The 20,800-nt window shown below is 45.2% G+C and overlaps 1 protein-coding gene across 1 annotated transcript in view; it reads right to left on the bottom strand.

Annotated features, from left to right (window-relative positions):
• The window catches only part of SND1 (staphylococcal nuclease and tudor domain containing 1), a 419,761-nt gene that overhangs the window by 162,624 nt on the left and 236,337 nt on the right, over positions 1–20,800 (bottom strand). Inside the window, exon 14 of the mRNA XM_082847033.1 lies at positions 6,312–6,384. Within this exon, the coding sequence (XP_082703159.1) occupies positions 6,312–6,384 (73 nt within the window). The remainder of the gene's footprint in view (positions 1–6,311; positions 6,385–20,800) is intronic.

Here is a 20,800-nt window from a genome sequence, read left to right as displayed (position 1 = left end):
CACAACAGAAGAACTCAGTTAAAAACTGGATTAAATTTGTAAAAGGAGGTGCTTAAACACAACCACTAACTGTGGTAGAGGCTGAAATACAATCTTTTTAAAATTCCAGAATTTCTGTGCAATTTCATTCAGAAACATGTTCAGACTAAGAAAGATAGACTTCTCTCTTATTCCCATGGAAAGCATAAATGCTTTCGGATTTCTTTAGAAGGAGAGAGGGATACCCCTGCAGTCCTGGGGAGTGTGAATAGGAGAGCTTTACAAAACAAGAACTGGCCACACAGGACTCCTAGGGCTCAAAGAACTATGGACAAAAGGCCATAAAGCAACGCACTCAGCCATTAGGGAGGGCGACCAGCTGAAGCAAACTCCCCCCAAATCAAGGTCTCCTTAACAAACTCCAACTCTTTTGCAGAGGGAGAAGGGAAAAGGGAGCTGTGGGGAGGGATGGGAGGACAGGAGAGGAGAGGGGGAGGGGATGGAGAAAGGAAAGAGCCTCAGCAGCATGGGAGAGAGACTCCCAGGGTAGCTGCCACTCTGCCCTCGCAGCTGCCTTCGCCACGGGGCTGCCGTGCATGTTTCTGTGCTGTGAGAGTCCTGGTCACCGAGCTGCACATTGCAGTCCGACTGGAGTGGCTGGAGTTCAAGAACCTTCGGGTGTGGGGAGAGGAACAAAGAGAGCAGCAGCTTCCCCTAAACTGGCAAAAACTAGAGTTGCCAAATGCAGGAGATGCAAGAAAGCACCTGAGAGCCCAGCAGTAGCACTGAGCCTGGCTTCCCCGTGAGCAGACATCAACCTTATGGAGCACATAAGGCTTCCAGCAGCAAGGTCAGCAGCCGGTGCGCTGGCTCTTGCAGGACAAGGTTCTTCTGGGATTTCCCCAGGGGAACAAATGTATAGTGTGAAGGGAGCTCTAGTGCTAAGCAACCAAACGCCCAGGCAGAACCCTAGGCCTTGACCTTGTGTAGTCAGCACAAAAGGGACATTAGAGGGTTAGGAGGTTACTCAGAGGCTAAGGGAGAGTAAAAGAGGGAAGAGCTATTAAAACAAACAGGAAAGGAGCGTCGGTACCATCAAATCACCGGTGATTAGAAGCTGAGAGGAACTTTAGGGTCATGTAAGCAGGAGGCATTCTAAACAAGAAGGCCAGAAGACACACAAGGGAACTGCAGTTTAACACAGGCCTAAGTTATAAAGCCCCTGGGTGACTGTACTGCTTTACACCTTCCTCGGACTTACTGGACAGACCACTTTTTATATCTCTTCAGCCGAAAATATTTTAAAACTCTTACATTGAGGCCCAACTCCATTGGGAGCTAAGAAAAGATAACTTCTATAATGGCCCCCAAGACTCATGGAAAGGGTTGCCTCCAACACCCCGAGGAAAAGAGGACACTGCTATTCAAGTTCAAAAAGATACTGAAAAACCAGAACCTGAAGGAAGAGGTCAGGAGGACATGCTTAAAATCCTGCTTATTTATTTTAAAGGAACACTTCCATCCTTTATATTTGCATGTGAGACTCTGACTGGGCAACTCCGCAGGTCTTCATGATTTAATGGAGAAAGCAGGGACCTGAAAATCTGACTCCCCCTAATCCCCACCCCCAGAGCTAGTCTTTGGACCATTCTAGGCCACGCTTAAGCACATTCGTATTAGTAATAGTATGTATCTCCAACAAAAACCACTGATGGATAGAGGAGGTTACCAAGCAGTCAGTATGGAACGTGAGCAAAGAAGACAATCTTCAAGTGAGCCCGACCAGAAGGCAAGGAAGGAGAGAAGAGCAGAATAAACAGCAGCAAAATCCGCTTCCAAGTCATCAGGATTCCGCATCATGGAAAGGCAGAAGATGTTCAGGAGATGGACAGCCCCATCCTGGTAATCGGACCTGTTCTGGGGCTGTTAGAAATGTGGCTGAAGTGGATAGGATGCCGGGCTAGGCTCCAGCCTCTCATGGTGTCGTCAACACACGTCATAACCCCACACTCACCTGAGAGGAAAGAACACACGACAGGAAATAGAGGAAAAGTCAAATAGACACTATGACTCACCAAGCACCAGCGGAGGGAGGCAGAGGAAGAAATCGGTGCAACGCGGCTACAACCTGAGGAGTGGGAGCCCTCTCCTACCTCAGAACCGTAATTGATTTGTCTGATTTACCAGAACAACAGCAAGCCACGCACCAGCCACATTTTATTGCCTGTTTTACACGTTATATCTGCAGGAGACTGTATTTATTACAGAGGAGGCTACGGCAAAAACAATAATAAACCGAAGATAAGCAACAGCCTTATATTCCACTGACGCGCATTCCGACTTTTTGTATGCTGGCGAGGGAGGGAGTGGAGAAAGGAACAGGGAAAAACAAAACCCACTAATAATGAAAACATGGTTGTATGAAGGGAAGCAGTCACCACAGAACCACCCTCCAAATGGAATCAGATCTAGTACCAAGTTGATCAAATTCTTAGCGGTTTCACATTCACAGGAACATCCTGGCCTGAAGGGTAACCGGACAGGGGTAATAAGGACAGCAATGACAGGTGCTTGTAATAGGCTATTTCCTTCATCTTCAAAAGTCAGAAATAAAGGAAACCAGTAACTGCTTCAGGACCCAAATTACCAGATTTTTCTTTTTTTTTCCTTTAGTGGATACCCTGAAAAACAGGAGTAGAGATGCAGAAGAGCCAAGTTTATCCAAGCCCCAGTCAAAAGGTAGGTTCATCCAGTTGGCATTACACACAGATACCATGAAGCTTACAGAAAACACAACACTCAGCTGACGTTAATGTCAAAAATCGTCTATATTAACAAAATCAAAACACAACACGACCTAAACATTGGGGAGCCATCGTAACATTTTTGAAAAGTCAAAAAACTGTAATGCGTTCTTGATATGGGAAGGGATGCAAGAGGCTCAACTGGGGACAGGAGAACACAAAGTTAGAAAGCATGTTTAGTAGCCAACACCTGAGCGGTCAGTCCTGGGAAAAGCTGATGAATGCACATGAAAAGGCCTGCTTGTTTCAGCACCACACGAGGAGGCCCGCATCTCACCTGCCGAAGCAGAGTCAGTCTACACCTGGGTCACTTAACTTCCCACAGTAGGGAGTCAGCCAAGCAATGCTTGCACTTGCTAACTCGCTACAGGAGGCATTTTCAGGCACTCTGACCCTTACCTGCTGAAATCATTTTTACAAAATACAACAGAAGAGATGGGAACAAGGGGTAGAAACCTGACTCTAAGAGTGGGAGGCCATTAAGACTAGAACAAATGTATGGGTTATTTGTCTCACAATCATGATATAACCTCTTCCACACTCTTTCTTGAGTGTTCAGAGAACAAAACGTGAAGAGCATATGCGTCTTCTCCTCCTCCAAGGATGTGACCTCGGTTGGGGTGAGAGGTCATGCACAAATATCAGTTCATAGTCAATTATGGTGGCAGCATATTGCATACAGTGTCAGCTCAACAAAAACTGCCATTTACCACGACCTGCAACTAACAGAGGGACCAACGGTGGGAGGGAGGGACACAAGGATTAAAAAAAAATTGAGAAACTTTAATGAAACCATTATATATGCTGTATTACATGGCCTTTATTCCAATGTTTGTTTCTTCAACCAGATGTAAACTATTTGCCCATCTGACCCCACATGCCTACCTGTCCCTCAGTAAGATAACCAGAATGCTTCAGGAAGCTGAAGACCCATACATCTCACTTAAATGGCACAAGGGCACCCAAAACACACATATACTGAACACGACATTGTGATGGAAAGAAAGGAAGGTTAGAAGGGGGAGACAAAACTTGTCTATTATACAGGGCACCAAAAAACGCTGCAATCTAAGCTGAATCATGTGTTATGAAGGTGGACAAGGTCACTCTGACATCTGTTAAATGGAATAGCTTTTTCACTTCCACTCTCCCACGTGATCTAGCTTTCCTCTTTTATTTATATGGTAAGTGGGGAAGTCTGAGCTGCATTTATCTATCTATCTATCTATTTATTTATTTGCGGTACGCGGGCCTCTCACTGTTGTGGCCTCTCCCGTTGCGGAGCACAGGCTCCGGACGCGCAGGCTCAGCGGCCATGGCTCACGGGCCCAGCCGCTCCGCGGCATGTGGGATCCTCCTGGACCGGGGCACGAACCCGTGTCCCCTGCATTGGCAGGTGGACTCTCAACCACTGCACCACCAGGGAAGCCCGCTGCATTAATTTTTGAATAATGTAAGAGCAAACCAATTCGCCAATATCTAGGCAGAAAAGAGGATAAAGGTATGTATGAAACCGAACTACAGTTCAGTGGGGGATTATGAAGACAGGTTTCCTAAGATTCATTGCTACCAAAAACAAACACACAAACATAAAGAAAACGCATCAAGGTAGAAGGCAGCATGTGATCCAAAGACAGCGCTCAAGATCATTAGGACACTATGCTGGGGGTACCAAGAGGACAGCCCCAAAGCAACTGTAACTCTACCTCAAAAACCTGCTGAGGGCCTCACCTCGATGCCAATAGGAAATCTAAGCAAGAATAGGAACTCCACAGGCCAAAACACAGCACCATCCCCAAGGCTGAATTCAGCTTCTAGACGGCCCTGGAGTATGGACCAGACATGAGCTTTTGGGTGGGCATATCTGCCATTAGTGCAGGAGTCACCACTATGTTTTCCAAAATAGGTATTTTACAGCGCTGTCCCCCTGCAGTTGAATAACCAAAAAAATTACCCTTTGACTTCACCAAAAGAATGATATTAAAGGAAATATTGTTGAGAATGCCACAGCAGATACATATAGAAATTAATACACACATGAACAATAACACAGCACGGTAAACCACAGAGAAAACTGGCCTGATACCAGCTTGCTGGGAAAGTCACCTGTGAACCATGAGCCTCAGGAGATACAACACAGTCACCTGTGGCTCAAAGGCCATTAGTAACAGGTTTTCTGGGCTTCTCTGAACTTGAGCTACGAGGAACGCACAGTGATGTACCCTGCTCGTTAAACAGTGGCACGACGTCTTGACGGAAGTCTAATTAATTAATTGCCACACTGTGCAATCTGTAGTCTGCAGTGACTGCTACAGAGAGGGAAAAGCTCAACAGAATCCCAGTGATTAAAGCCAACAGGGGACGACCACACCCAGGCAGAGGAGAGCTGCCGAGACAGGTTAGAAGCCACCACAAGGAACTACAGGCAAAGCCTGAGCCAGGCTTGGGAACACAACATAAGATACACTGGAATTCATCACTGCTGTGGGCCTGGCTGAGCTACTGTTTACGGTAGTATTTTCTTCTTGTGCCCAAGGCAAGCTTCCCAAGTGTCCAAGCTAAGACTGACTACCCTTCCTCTGTCATGTCCCTTGGGCTGCGTGCTCCTCCCTACACATGCCCTGGAGCCCCTCCTTACCCATTAGTGACTATGGGAGTTGAACTGGATGGTGTGTGTCCCAGGAACAGAGCGTGAAACTGACAGCCGGAAGGCCTTCCCCCAGCCACCTGATCAAAATCAACCCCTGAACCCTCACTACTGCCTTGGTCTGTTCCATTCCTCAGAGCAGTCGCTGCTGCCTGGCATTGCTATTGTCTCCCTTTCCCGCTTGCATGTAGGGACTTTATCAGTTCTGTTCATTGTTACATTTTCTGCCTAGAGCAGTTCCAGGCACAGTAGGCACTTGCTGAGTCAATGAACAAACCCCCTCAACTAACAAAGGAGTCTAATTCAGCCAATGAAAGTTCCTAAATATGCAAGGGTAGCATCCTGATCATGAAACAGTCGTTTGGACACAGCCTTTAGGGAGCTCAAAAGTATCTGCATCATCTCTTCTCCTATATCATCTAATATATCTGTTAGCTCAAAGGATGCTCACATACTTCTCCCTAGTTGATTAGGATTAATTAGCATTAATTCCTAAACCTGTCCTAGAACTTGTATTTGACCTTTCTCCACTAAGACTTTCCAGTCACAGAACAGGGATTTTTTTTTAAAAGGTAATTTTATTTTAATACAACTCAAAAGAAATATCTCCTAACTCATGATAATAAGAAAAGGGAAAAGCAACTCAGTAAAAATTCAGATGAAGAGACAGGCGGTTTTATGCCCTTGTTTAAATTCTGTTTTCCTGGAGTATAAAACAGGATCTGTATAGATGCATTAGGAGAAGCCATGGAAAAATTCACATTCAGTGCCTGAAAACGAGTGAGCTACAGAAAACACATCAACTGAGGTCCTTCGGTGAATAAGCAGCCAAGCTCCTGGCGCCTCGGAGCCACACAGCTCCATTCACGGACACAACTCACCCCAGATATGTCTGCGACACGGTGGATAGGCACTTCCTTCTTGCTATGCAATCCTTTACCATTCTTAATAGCCCTGTAAAGAAAGAAGAAAAAAGAAAAGAAGCCCGATGACAATACAAATCACACTGGGAAGGGGTAAGGAGGGTGGGAAAAGGAGGCAGGAAGAGATGTTGGTCCGATGGTCACATGTCACTACACAGGGCACGCTGCTGAGCAGCCAGTCTCGGCCAGAGCATTGGGAGGTGGGGAGGGTACACTCCTGCTCTTCCCCTATAAGCCCGGTTACCACAAGCTGGCTGCTAGTTACTGCTAACAGTGTGCCTGGTTATCAAAGAGAGCTCCAGAACTTGTTTCCAAAGGAAAGGCATCGTTCTAGGCACAAAAGAAGAATCAGTTGGAAGAGCACATTCCTAAAAAACAGAAGTAATAACGTTTCTTTCTGTGTTTAATCACATGAAACATTTTAAATGCAAAAATATGTAGCTAGTGTTCCAATTCTAATGGAAATAAGTTCCTCCCAAGTAAAAAGATAAGTTGCCCTGAATGAAGCAATACTGTACAGAAAAGTCTTTTTAATAATGGGGAAGAAGGGAATTCCCTGGCAGTCCAGTGCTTAGAGCTTGGCGCTTTCACCACCGGCCCGGGTTCGATCCCCGAGCAGGGAACTAAGATATGGCAAGCTACACCGCACAGCTGAAGAAAAAAAAGGGGGGGGGGGGGAGAAATTAGCAAAGGTACATAACTGACATTAAGCCTCATTTTCAATCAGTCTCAGGTTGTAATAACACTGGGTTTAGCAGGGGACCCTGGGACACACATCTGACCACTGGCTGGTTTGCTCCAATCTCCCACCTTTTGCCTCCTAATCCCTTGAGTGGTAGCTTCAGGGACATGATGATCACTCATGTAACAATGAAGGACTGCAGAATCAAAGGTGATGAGTACATCACTCAGCGATGACACCATTAGTCAAGACCTTTGCGCATACTGCCAGCCTGCAGACCCACACGGGGAACACTGCTGTGTTTAGAGATTGAGGAAGAGGTTCAGGAGTGTGACTGCTCCATGAACTAGACTTTCTAGGGTTTCCATATCCCAGAGAAAGTGTTAAACTGCCCAGGCCAGGGTCAACACGTCGGACCCTCACACTAGGAACCACACTGCAACCTTCTTCCCACTCGGGCTCCACTAATGAGCAGGAGTAGAGGCATTACTCTCAGGTCCTAACTTTCTAAAACCAATTCACAAATCAAACTGGGTGGGTGTTGCTGAGTGCAAAGTGGAACAGTCATTTCTTACATACTCGGACCCTTATCACTCCCCACTTGCCCCTTTTTCCAACCCAGGGGACTTGTCTCTCACTCAACTGATTTGAAACACCTGTTCAGATACGACAAAACACTTCCCTTACCACCCAGTTTCCACTCCATGATGAGGGGAAGAAGTCAAAGTACAGAATTAAGAAAAAAATCATACACTCATTCTAATCTGAACTGTTGGCTGAAAGAAAACATTTCCAAGTTCCTTGACTCCCATGATTCCTCCTGAATCTGAATCAAGGGCTTCAGCTTTAGAAATTGCAAATGGGTCACAATTGCTCCATTTAATTTCAGTCCAGTGATTTACTGTTCAGGGTGTCTGATAATGACCACGGACCAGGTTTAGCCCCTGGTCCCTTGGGATCTGCACACTAATGGTAGCTCTAACTCTTCCATTTCCCAAAGCCCTGTGTACATCCTGCTTGTGTCCTGTTTCTACAGCCTCCTCTGCCATCAGCAGGCTTTCCCCATTTTACTACCATAAACTCCAAGGAGGGGGCTTGGGAACAAACCCGCAGCGAGCAAGGCAAGAGCTCACTGCCACCCTGAGGTAAGTCGCCTTTCTTCTAGGCGAGGCCTGCTCACTTTCTGCAGGTCCCACGTGGGCACAGATTGCCCACAGCCTTCTCCTCTTCTAACAACCAAAATACATGGACCTGCCCAATAAACAGATGGTTCACGGAGAACACTGCTGAACTCCTGGCCTTTCCTGGGGGTTGGAGAGCACCTCATATACTACGAGGAAAAAAAGAACAGGGCCTGGGCAGTAAGTCAGAAAACAGGTTCTCAAGGCAAAAATGGTGAGCTGGTAGCCTACAATTCTGCTTTCTCTCTGTGACCCCAAAGTAGCTTTGTGCCATAAGCAGAAATTCAGCACTTAACCAAGATTAAACATACCACCCCAAGGGGAAAAACATAATACCCCAAAGCAGAAAATATGGATAATAGTGTACATATGACATTTGAAACAATCCAGAATTCTTTAAAATTAAGTCTTTTTTGTTTCATTGTTTTTTTGGTTTTTGGTTTTTTTTTTGAGGTACGCGGGCCTCTCACTGTTGTGGCCTCTCCTGTTGTGGAGCTTAGGCTCTGGACGCGCAGGCTCAGTGGCCATGGCTCACGGGCCCAGCCGCTCCGCAGCATGTGGGATCTTCCTGGACTGGGGCACGAACCCGTGTTTCCTGCATCGGCAGGTGGACTCTCAACCACTGCGCCACCAGGGAAGCCCTGTTTCATTGTTTTATTTACTTTTTAACATCTTTATTGGAGTATAATTGCTTTACAATGGTGTGTTAGTTTCTGCTTTATAACAAAGTGAATCAGCTATACATATACATATATCCCCATATCTCCTCCCTCTTGCATCTCCCTCCCACCCTCCCTATCCCACCCGCTAGGTGGTCACCAAGCTGATCTCCCTATGCTATGCGGCCATTCTCTACGTCTGTGTCTTTATTCCTGTCCTGCCCCTAGGTTCTTCAGAATCAGTTTTTTTTGTTTAGATTCCATATATATGTGTTAGCATATGGTATTTATTTTTCTCTTTCTCACTTAATTTTACTGTCATACAGTGAAGTCAGTCTTAATATTAAAAGAAGAAATTCTCTTACCTTGTTCCTAAAAAAAATATTAGATACTTGTTTACATTCAGGCATTAATTTTGGAAAAACCTTCAAAGACTTCATCTTTTCACACTTTAGATACAATTGCTAAATTAGATAAATTTCAGGCAACATCATATTTAAACTGAGAAATAGTTCTTGGCAAAACAGAGACAAGGGCTTCCCTGGTGGCGCAGTGGTTGAGAGTCCGCCTGCCGATGCAGGGGACGCGGGTTCCTGCCCCGGTCCGGGAAGATCCCACATGCCGCGGAGCGGCTGGGCCCATGAGCCAGGGCCGCTGAGCCTGCACGTCCGGAGCCTTTGCTCCGCAACGGAAGAGGCCACAGCAGGGAGAGGCCCACGTACCCAAAACAAAAAAAAAACAACAAAAAAAAAACAGAGACAAAATTGAAAGTTAATAATTTGTAGACACTAAGCACAAATGCTGCCCGCCCAGGAAGTCCTCTAAAGTATAAGTGGTATGCTGGACCCAGACGGCAAAGTGTGAGGGATCACTGAGTAGCTAAACGGTCTCATGTGCCAGCTTGAGTCTCCCTCCCTGTGCTGAGGTTGCTTTGGTTCTTGTTCGCCAGCTGCTGCAGAAACAACACCAGGTGAGCCATCCCCAGAAAACCTCCCTCAGCCTGACACAAGGCTGATGTCACGGGAGGGGGAGGGGAGGGGGAGGGGAGGGGGAGGGAAGGGGGGAGGGAAGGGGGGAGGGAGGGGATCTGGGGGAACCACCCAGTGCAGGAGGCTGGGAGGGAGGTGATATGGGGATATATGTATACATTTAGCTGATTCACTTTGTTGTACAGAAGAAACTAACAACATTGTAAAGCAATTATACTCCAATAAAGATATAGGAAAAAAGAGAAAGAGATTCATGCTTTTATCTCAAAGAGGTAAGGAGCAAACACCAAGAGTGGTAGGCTTACCACAGTGCGGTTAATGAAAGGAATATAATATGTACCTTTGTTCCGGGATGCAAGCATCCATATATGACATGCCTGCCTACTAACAGTTGTATATAAGGAAAATAAAAACAGGAAGATCCTGGTTCTGCTGCCTTGTCATTATTTCCTGGTGAGGCTACCCCTGTATCTTACATAACCCACCTTCTTTGGGATAGGTCTGGGGCCCTCTGTCTTTGAGACCTGGGAGGGTATAAAGGTAGCAGGTTTGCTTCCACTGATACCTGCTCCACAGAGCAAACACCAACTCCCCTCTCCATGCTGCCTGCAGGCTGCAACCACGGCTCAACATCCCTTTTCATTAGGCAAGGAATGAAACTCCTGACTTCTAAGCTTCACCTGCTGTGTCTGCTTAATAGCTGCTTTCTCACAAAGGCAGGCTGGAGCTCAGGCCAGCCAGGAGAAGGGAAGCAGGGGGGCAGACCACAGGCTGCTCCTCTCAGAGGCTTTCTTCTCCAAGCAGCAGCAGGACAAAGATGGGAACAACCAGCAGTGTCAATAATGGACAGAAATCATCACCAGCCAGGAAAAGTGAGTAACGTCCACATACCTACAAAGAGGTAACAGTAAAGGACAGGGATGAAAACTCAGGTTTCTAGGTTGCTTCTAGAAGCTTCTAGAAGCTATAGCATGGAAGAGGAACCCCATTCAGATCACTGGAAAACTATTCCCTTTAACCAACGAAGTCTGAAATTCTTCTGTATGAGATACTACTGCCTTCCCACTAGAAGATAAAAACCATCAACTCTGCAAAGGCAGGCAGGGAGGTTGTTAAAGGGAGATTAGCCCGGCTACCTTAGCGCAACAGAATTAGAACCTAGCACTCTTTATATGAAGAAACAGTTTGCTCTTCGGTTTTGGGGCCCCTTGCACAGGCAGAAAACCTCCTTCTCCAAGGCACAAGCCTTAGCACCACTGACATCTTGTGTCATCAGTTCATCTTGTGCCAACAAAGAGGCCATGACCTTAATTTCAATGTATAGATTATTATTCTGAATATTTTTGTGAGTTTACAAAAAAAAAGTTCAAAGACTGTATGGTTAGATTCAACCTTATCCCAATCATAAAATAGTTGCCACACGAGGAATTCTTAACCTGGCGACATAAGTGAGCTTCACGTAGGATGCTGGGAATACCTATTAGCTAACCTGAAGTGGTAGTAGAATTATATATATGAATTTTTCTGGGGCATGGGAACTCCAACCGTTTCCCAGTTCAAAAAGAACCACTTTCATACATCAAGGCATTTAAAGAAAATAAAGTGACAGAAAGCATACCACAGAGAGGTAGCAGGGAAATGCCGAGGAAGATCAGGAGGCCCTGAATTCATCATTCCCCTTTAACAACACTGTCTTGGTAACCAGGAACCACAATGTCCCTTAACTCTGCTTCTGCTTCCTTGCCTGCATCCAAAACTTCCTTCCTAACTGTGCTCACTTGGCTTTTTTGTAACCCCCCTGGGCCAGGCCCACACCAATTTATTCCAAGATAACATCAGGAATATTTTAAATCCACTCAGGTCCCTTTGAGAGTGCACACCACTGCTGCATGACTTCTCCACAGAATTGATTTTTTCATTTTGCTCCCCTACTTATACCCATAACAAAGACCACCAGCCTGTGACATCCATCGAGTGGAAAGTATAATGCTTGGCTTTCATGGGCCCCAGAGTTTATGTCTTCCCACCATTTCCACATTACTCCTTCTAATTCAATTAGGTCCATCTTCCCCAGGCCCCCTACGTGCAAGTTATTCATTACACTGTCTTTATAGATCCACACTAGAGAAAGAAAAGAATTACAGCTTATCAGTAGCCACCACCTCACCACAATCATAAAACAATTGTCATGTAGGAATTGTTAACCTGGGGTCCTAGGTGGGGGGCTGTTTGAACACTGGAAGTATCTATGAACTACTTTGAAATGGCAGAATTATACATGTGAATGGGTACATGCACGTGTATCTCTCAGTTCATCATGCAGTTTAAACTGCAATGCAGTATTTTCAAATTGTATCATGTGTTCACTTTATTTCTATAGCTAGACTACAGGCCCTTTGAGAGTTAGAATTCTATCCTTAATACTCGTTACGGTACTTAACACAGAGCTATGTCACATAGTTTTAAACTCAGGGTCACCTAGTTCAATGACTGTGTGTCTAGTAAAGCTGAACAAATGCCCGCTGACTAATGCAGAGTGTGAAGATATTTCAGATTGGAGACATGGATAATGCCAACTGAGTGTAGGGCGCAGAAGAGTGAGGCTTGCTGGCTCTCCTGGAGGTGCAGGTTCACGATATATGCTCCAGGTCGCAGACATCTTGGTTTTGCTACTTGGAGTGGGGCAAGGCAGAAGAGCTGAAAGCCTGGCCTCTAAGCAGAAGCAAAAGTGCATCAAGAACAAAAGCCTCTCGCTCCCTTCTTCAAGAGTCCTACAGCTAGAGGAGATGGCCAATAGTCTGAAAGGCAGTGACGGGAGCAAAGCTCCGGCCACCATAAACAGTGAAATGAAACCAAGTGGCAGGATTGTCAGAAACACCTACTAGATAATACAGGGTAAATGACTAAGGAGAAAGGAAAATAATTCCAACGGAAAAGGATAAAAAGCAGAACAAAGAATGAGCAACTTGCTAAACTTCTCAAGAAGCTTTCATTGTGTTTCAGATCACACTGATGAATACAGCAGTGAAACACAGCAAAAAGGAACACCTCCTTTGGTCTTTCTACTGGTTCCTTGGCAGCGGGAAGAAGCAACCAGGTCCTGACACCCGGAAAATGAGACGCAGAGCAGGCACAGGCGCACAATGGTGGGTGGGCCTTGTGCAGCTGCATTTTCAACGAAACCAGAATTACTGATAAGACAGAAAAGATGGAGAGTACAGAGACTGGAAAGGAGGAAATTGAGTCCTGTGGTCAACGGGAAGTCAGTGAACTAATGAGTCAGGAGGTATTATGAGGCAGCGGAGCAAATAACAAGGAACTCTGGGCCACCTCATCGAAAACTAATATAAGAAGAAACGAAGACGCATTGCTATTCCACCAGGTGTGACATCTGATCTGCTGTGCTCAGGTTAAGAGAGGGGGAAAAAACTGAGCTCTGTGGCAGAGAATCACCAGAGAAGAGGTAGCCCAATATTAGATTCATGGGAAACACAAGCAGACCACGCTGTCCCACATTAGGACCAAAGGACTACTAGAGCAGGTAGAAATGGTCAGTGTCACTCTAAAGTCTTCTTGAGGGGCTTCCCTGGTGGCGCAGTGATTAAGAATCCGCCTGCCAATGCAGGAGACACGGGTTCAAGCCCTGGTCTGGGAAGATCCCACATGCCACAGAGCAACTAAGCCCATGTGCCACAACTACTGAGCCTGCACTCTAGAGCCCGCGAGCCACAACTGCTGAGCCCATGTGCCACCACTACTGAAGCCCGTGCGCCTAGAGCCCATGCTCCCAAGAAGAGAAGCCACCGCAATGAGAAGCCCGTGTACCTCAATGAAGAGTAGCCCCTGCTCGCCGCAACCAGAGAAAAGCCCGCGTGCAGCAACGAAGACCCAACACAGCCATAAATAAAATAAATAAATTTATAAAAAATAAATAAAGTCTTCTTGAGAGGACAAGCCTGCAGAAAGGTGAGATGAGAGGCAATGACAACTCAAAATTGCCTCAATAACACTGGTTTTATAATTTTTTCATATCTTTTTATTTATTTTTATTTTTTGGCTGTGCCATGCGGACTTCAGGAACTTAGCTCCCCGACCAGGATCAAACCCACAACCCCTGCAGTGGAAGCGCAGAGTCTTAACCACTGGACCGTCAGGGAAGTCCCAAATTTTTTCATGTCTTGATCACAGAGACAATACAGAAATACAGGGCCAGAGAAAAAGTAGGAGAAAGAACGATGCGTAATTCAATTCCAAGATAAAAGCATCATTAACAAAATTTCTAAGTGTTTATATACACATACCCACCCACTTAAATTGTGGGAAAAGTCTGGCGATTGTTTTTTCCCCCAGAAACAATAACTAAATGAACACTTCCTGGTAGTATTAGTTTTATTACATCATTTTGAATAACTTCACATAAGTCCATAACATGGATGCACATTCCATAATTTACTCAATTGCCTACTGTTAGATATTTATGTGAATGTTAATAGTCCAGTATAATACTTCCGGTACTATAAATAATGCCAAAGGAATAACTCTTAAACTGTCAGGCACCTCCCTAATTATTCCTTAGAATAAATTCACAGAAGTGGAATGGCTGTGTCATAGGTCAGCAAAGCACTATTCCTGTCTTCCCTTTCCCAAGGCAACCCAGACAGAACACGCCTTGCCTCGTGGACTCTATTTGTGGATACCCACTGGTACTCTATTTGTGGTACCCACTGGTATCTCCATGCTTATAATTATATTTGCAATTATTTACTTGCTCATCCAAAACCCCACTAGACCACACATTTTTGTTTTCTCCCCCAATGCACCTGATGTTTGTTACTGTAAAATGAATAAATTAGAGAACATTTTAATGCTTTTTCCTCAGTCAAAAGACGCAACAGGCTTACTGCTGGGAAAAATGGTTTTTCCGATGTGAGTACACTTACAGGGACCTGCTGGAAAAGATTCACTGCCATCCACTTGAGATCTGGCTCTCTGAACTTGATGCAGAAGCAAGAGGCATGGGAAGTAAGCCTTCTCAACTTCCAGGCCCAGAGCTGGAGGAGGGGAGTCAGGGGCAGCTGAGGAGATAACATATGCATGAGGGAGTTTACAAGAAATTTAGATGCAAAGAGTCTTACAAACGAAAGGAAGCTACAAAGGAGACTTCCCCTTCACAGGTAGCTATAAAATTCGGTGCATTGATGTATTGGTGATTAATTATTTGAACTATAGTCCTCTGGAGAGATTTCCAAGGATTAGAGCAAAAGTAGGATAGGGATATGTGTAATAGACACTCAGCGCTCCGACCCACTCAGCCCCCTGACACCGCAGATGAGGCAAATCAAGCAAGCACAGCAACCCTTGAGATGATTTCACATTAAATTAGCCGAGAGCTGGTAGAGGCTACTCAGAAGGAATTCAGTTCAAAAGCCACGAACGCAGGGTATGAGGAAGGGGAAAGAGGAGTCACAGGAAAGGAATACAGAACTATTCAATGGGCTTGGTGAGGAACAAGTATGGCTGGCAGGGAAGGCATAGCTAGGACAGAAATCCAAAGAGATCGAAAGCTTATCCATTCCATGCCTTAGTCTCTATTACCTTTTACACATGGTTACAATTCCAACTATTAAATTACTAATGTGCCGTAAAAAGGACACACATTTTGATTTTTTCTTAAAAACCAAAACCAAAACAAAACAGTGGTAAAGAATTGTTTAGGGCAGTGGTTCTCAAATTTTCATGCGCATTAGAACAACCTGAAGGACGCGTGAAAAGAGATTGCTGGGACTCAACCCCAGTTTCTGATTCGGTAGGTCTGGGGCAACGGAGATGTGGGGAGACCTGAGAACTCACATGTCTAACAAGTTCCCAGGTGAAAATGACGTTGCTGGTCTGAGGACCATCCTGTGGGAACCAGTGGTTTAGGGAGTCAAGTTATGAGACATTCAAAAATGTCAAGGGTCAAATGTTATCACTTTATTATTATAACTTATTTGGGATTAAAATTATGTTCCCAGTATGATAATCTTCAAATGTATTTCGAAATATGTTGGAAATATTTTGAAACCTCAAATACTTAGGGCCTTTTAGCCAAGAGAACAGTTAGATGGTAGAGAACAGACAAGGTGCTGTGGACAAACGGTCACAGCTGGGTGGAGAGGGGGGACCAAGTTAATTAGGAAGGTTAGTCTAGAACAAGTTCCTCTGAAAGAACACAACCAGTGCAGATTAATAATTACAGGAAAGACTGGGCAAGGAGGACGTCTTACTGTGAGTTCATTATTTGACCATGACCTATAGAACTACCCACACCTTGTGTACAACACAGGAGCTGAAGCTAATGGGTTCCGACTTTATCCCAAACCCCTCACACTAGTCATCAAGACGAGTCTCACAGTTTGAGTTGTATCAGATGGAACTGGGAGTGGGGAGGAAAGACAGGATGAAGAGTGAACAGATCCTCTTAATATCCTGAAAGAGAAAACTGTTTGGAAATGGAGATATTATACAGCTCTCCAGAAGTGGCCATTTGTGCCGCCTTAAATGCAGATTGATTACTGCTATTTGGATGTTGAGTGCATCATCTCTTCTGAAGAAAGGGAAAAGCTAAATTTCCCCACATTCAGCTGTATCGTTAAATCACTTCCCCACACCAGCTCTTTTAATGCATTTTCCTGTTATCACATCCACTTGCAGGAGCTGATGTACCCTATCCCCCAACAGTGAAACGCCCCCCAACACTGACACGTGCTGAATCTCATTAGCAACCTCTGGCCGTGCCACCAGGGCAAGGGCAAGCCCCAAATCTAGCGGGGAGTGCACTTCCAGGGTTAAGGAAGAAGCGAAGCCATTAGGATACTGAACAGAAAGACCAGCCTCCTTTCTCACGCTGGCCTCCCATTTGCACCAGCATGATGTAACACAGCCGGGTGAAGAGGGCAGCAGATAATTCACCCAACTCCAGCTTTCTATAATGCCTGGCCTACAAAAATCCAACCTCACTCTGGCGCTACAGGAATTCAACAGTGAAGGAAAGAGAAAAACTTCAAATCAGAGCTCTGTTTTTAACAGTATTCACTAGGATCTAGTTTTATGCAAAGAGAATTTTCACTTGGTTCAGGTCATTAGGTTGAAAGCGAGAAACCTTGGTTTATTAAAGCTGTACCATTAAACTATTGAGAAGAACAGAGGCTGGATGGAAGAGATGAGTTTCAGGGAGATGCCCTCATGGGAAAATTTAATAGAAGTGAGAGATGGAATAAAAAAGATATCAGGCAGGCAGTGCTCATGATGCAGAGGGAGAAAAAGAGGAGGGGCTGAGAAAACAGGTAAGAAAAGAGAATAGGAAAAACAGCAACACCCAGAGGTCCTATTCAAGGTATTCAGCGTGTGTCCCTCTGAGACTGCATGCTTTGTAAGGCTTGAGTCTGTTATCTTTTCTCTTCACCACCTGGGACCCAGGGTATACTAAAGAGAACTGGAATGAAAACGCACGAATGCAAAGCCATCACGTGCAAGAGAAAACCAGCCTTGAACAACTGTTCCCATTAGAGGAATGATTTGTTTTCTTGGAGAACTGGTTAACTCTAACTGGTCTATACACTGCGATAGGATATATTAGTTTCAAATTTTCAAAACACAGACCCAACCTCAACACCAGTTTTCTCACCGGATTGGTAGGAAGGTGAAACCTGCTTCATACCAAGGCATTTCGCAAGTCAGAACAGTGTCAAGCCAGTAATGCTGACCTCTTCCAGTTAAAGCAACAGAGAGCAAAAAAAATGCTGGTAAGTCTTCACGTTTCATTCATAAACAGCATTGTAAATGCCAGTTAAGTTGAAGGCACAGATAGGAAAGACCCTATAAAAAAGTTTTGTATTTTTTTATGCACAAGTCATTTTTTTCCTCCACCTATTAAAATTTTGTGGGAAAATTCCGAAAAAAAAAAAAGTGGAGCTGCTCTGGCTCAATCAGGAGTGGGAAATCAAGCGTACTTCTCTCCCAGTGGTATTATAAAAATGCAAAATACACTTACAGTTCACTGCTACAAGAGCATGGAAGTCAGTAAGCCCAATGCAGACCCAGTAACTGCAACACCAAGAGAGCTTTGTACTTGAAACAGTTTCCCTCTTAATAATGACTACAGGTATTGGCCTAGGGAAGAGTTACCAACAAGTTTATAGCCTTCTGATCAAAGTCTGTGATGGAAATGCCAACACAGATTTCCTAGAGGTACAAGCAGAGTGAATTCTACAACAGGGAGGGTGCTATCAACCAAGCTGGTTGGGTAAAAGCAAAAGATATTTGATAGGATTTTAATGAAGGGCTGGTGTTTACAGGGTTTGGAGGTTGGAGATGCAAAAGTCAGCAGACAGAAGCACTAGTTGCTTTTGTTTTTAAAGAAAAGGGAAGTTGCAAGGTTCACTCAATCAGAAACAGGAAGTCCCTGCAGGGTCAGGGAAGACTCGGGAGCCCAGGCAGAGCTGAGCCAGGGCAGGCTCACGCTTGCCTCGCAGAGAGGGAGGACAACACCACAGTTTCCTTAATCTGCAGTGTGCCTGGCAAGAAAGAGAACACACAGGAAAAGATAAGAGAGAGCCTGCCCTTTTCTCTTCTCCCGAGATAACCCTAACCTCATTCTGTATGTCCAGAATGAATCTAAATTCATTTAAATCTGCTCAGACCCTAGGTTGTTCAATACAACTGCTTTCCCACTGTCAAGCTGGGGCATAAATTTCTTTTCTGAATATATACATTCTATCTTGAAATCACAAAATCTTAGAATTAAAGGGTACCTTCAAGGAATAAAGCCCAACTTCTTAACTAACAACTGTATTTTCCTGCAATGAACCACAGAGTCACGGTTTCTAGGAAACCTTCAAATATTACATTTTAATATAAAAGTAGCTTTAGGTGGATGCAGACAGATGATATCCTACAGGTCGGGATGTCCAAGGAAAACAGGGCACACAGCCAGGCTTTGATTCCACGCATTGCCAGCTTATCTTTAGTGTCCATAATGAGCTCAACAAAAGCCCACCAGGAAGACCTGTAGAATGCTAGGGGAATTCACATTCTGTACTGTTTAAAATCAAACAGGATGTGTTATATCAAATACACAGAGTTTGAGAGACTGTGTAATACCTTAGAAAATAAGAAGGGTCCCCATAATGGCTCAGTATCTTGGAAATACCTCAGAAGAATATGAGATTCTCTGTAGGAGTCAAAGCCCCGCCTCAAGCTTAGAACACTCATCAAGACAGACAAAGCAGCCGGCCCACCGGCTGAGAAACACTGAAGTCAAACAAGAATGGGAAATGTTGGGAAGCCAATATGGGGGTGAAAAATCAGAATGGTGCAGAAAAGAAATGATGTGACACACTGCCAAAGGAGTCCACATGATGCCCCTAAAAGGGGGGGGACCAAGTTCAGGAGTGGCATCAGAAAGTGTGGGTCAGCTGTACCTAAATTCTTTTTGCTACGAATATGGAGGACACAATGGAGCTCTCAGAAGACTGGGACACAAGCAAGGGCTTTTCAATGGAGCCCACAGAGAAGCAAGGCTCAAAAATACACACTTAAGTGCCAAATCTTTATTTTGCCAGGACACAAGGTAAGGAGGGAAGAGGCAGCTGATGACAGACAAGTGAACTAGAAAGGAAGGTCGCCTGTCGGGAATTAGGGGTTCATTTATCCTTTAAACAAGAAAGATGTGGCTTCCTCTAGATGCGCCATGTGTTTGAGGCATGTAGAGAGTTTCCCAAAAGCAGACAGGCATCCGAATGAAGGCACTGAGAAGGGTCAGGCACACGAAACAGAGCTGCTGAGGGGGGTACGATGAGCTCCTTTCTGGCGGGCAGGTGGATACGCCTGAAAGCATAGGCAGCTGCAAACTGGCATTCTTCTTCCTCTTCTGTCTCACCTGGTCTCCCAACGCACGCCTAATGCGTCATTCCCTGAGCTCCCATCAGATGATCTGAGAAAGGCTGGCGGATCATACCCCCTTGCAGAGGAAGCAGCAGCTGCAGAGCCCTGAGAAAGCTCATCAACTCCCGAGCAGGCAGCTGGCTGACCCGCAAAGACAGAGTTAACAGGCTGCCCTTCCCCCAAAGCTTACAATGTTCTCTTAAAGGATTAATGGCCAAGCAGTGCTCTGGAAAGCAAAGTCAATGGCAGAGCACTGGGCACCAGTGCCGAGATCACTAGTGATAACCAGAGAGAACAACAGGGATCCAGGGGACAGGGACAAAGAAGTCTCTTGGAACCACCATCCCTGTGGGCAGGGACTCAAGAGAATGCTGGCCCTGCCATGTTACGTTCACCCACTTATCATTGACCAAAAGACTTCCAGGATGAGTGACTTGCCATGAACACAGCAGATGTTACTAATTTGGCCTTTGCTAAAGCATTAGATACAGTACCTAAAGAAATTTTACTTGGGAAATTAATTCAAATTGGCTTGGTTCAGTACACAATCACTGGAGTTTAAAAAGTGGCTGAAGGATGATAAACAAAAGACAGTTAAGTGACAGTCCAAGCGGTGAAAGACTTGGGGTCAACAGCAAAGCCATTCTTGTTTAGGGGTTCTATTCAGGGCCAAGGAAAGGAGTAAACAACTCGCTAATGAGACCTGCAGAGGACACTCAGCTGGGAGATAGAGGGACCACATGGACAGGGGCATAATAATTACAAGGCCGACTGGAAAAAAATATAGCTCATCTATCTAGAGGAAAACAACCCTAAACTCAGATCACATTCACTGGACAGGTAGGATAAGGGGCAGAAGCAGTATGTAAAAGCACAGGGAGCGCTTCCCTGGTGGCGCAGTGGTTAAGAATCTGCCTGCCAATGCAGGGGACACACAGGTTCGATCCCTGATCCGGGAAGATCCCACATGCCGCGGAGCAACTAAGCCCGTGTGCCACAACTACTGAGCCTG

Source organism: Leucopleurus acutus, assembly GCF_964270905.1.
Source record: "Leucopleurus acutus genome assembly, chromosome: 9".
In the NCBI taxonomy this organism is placed as follows: domain Eukaryota; kingdom Metazoa; phylum Chordata; class Mammalia; order Artiodactyla; family Delphinidae; genus Leucopleurus; species Leucopleurus acutus.
This window is presented reverse-complemented; position numbering and strand designations above follow the sequence as displayed.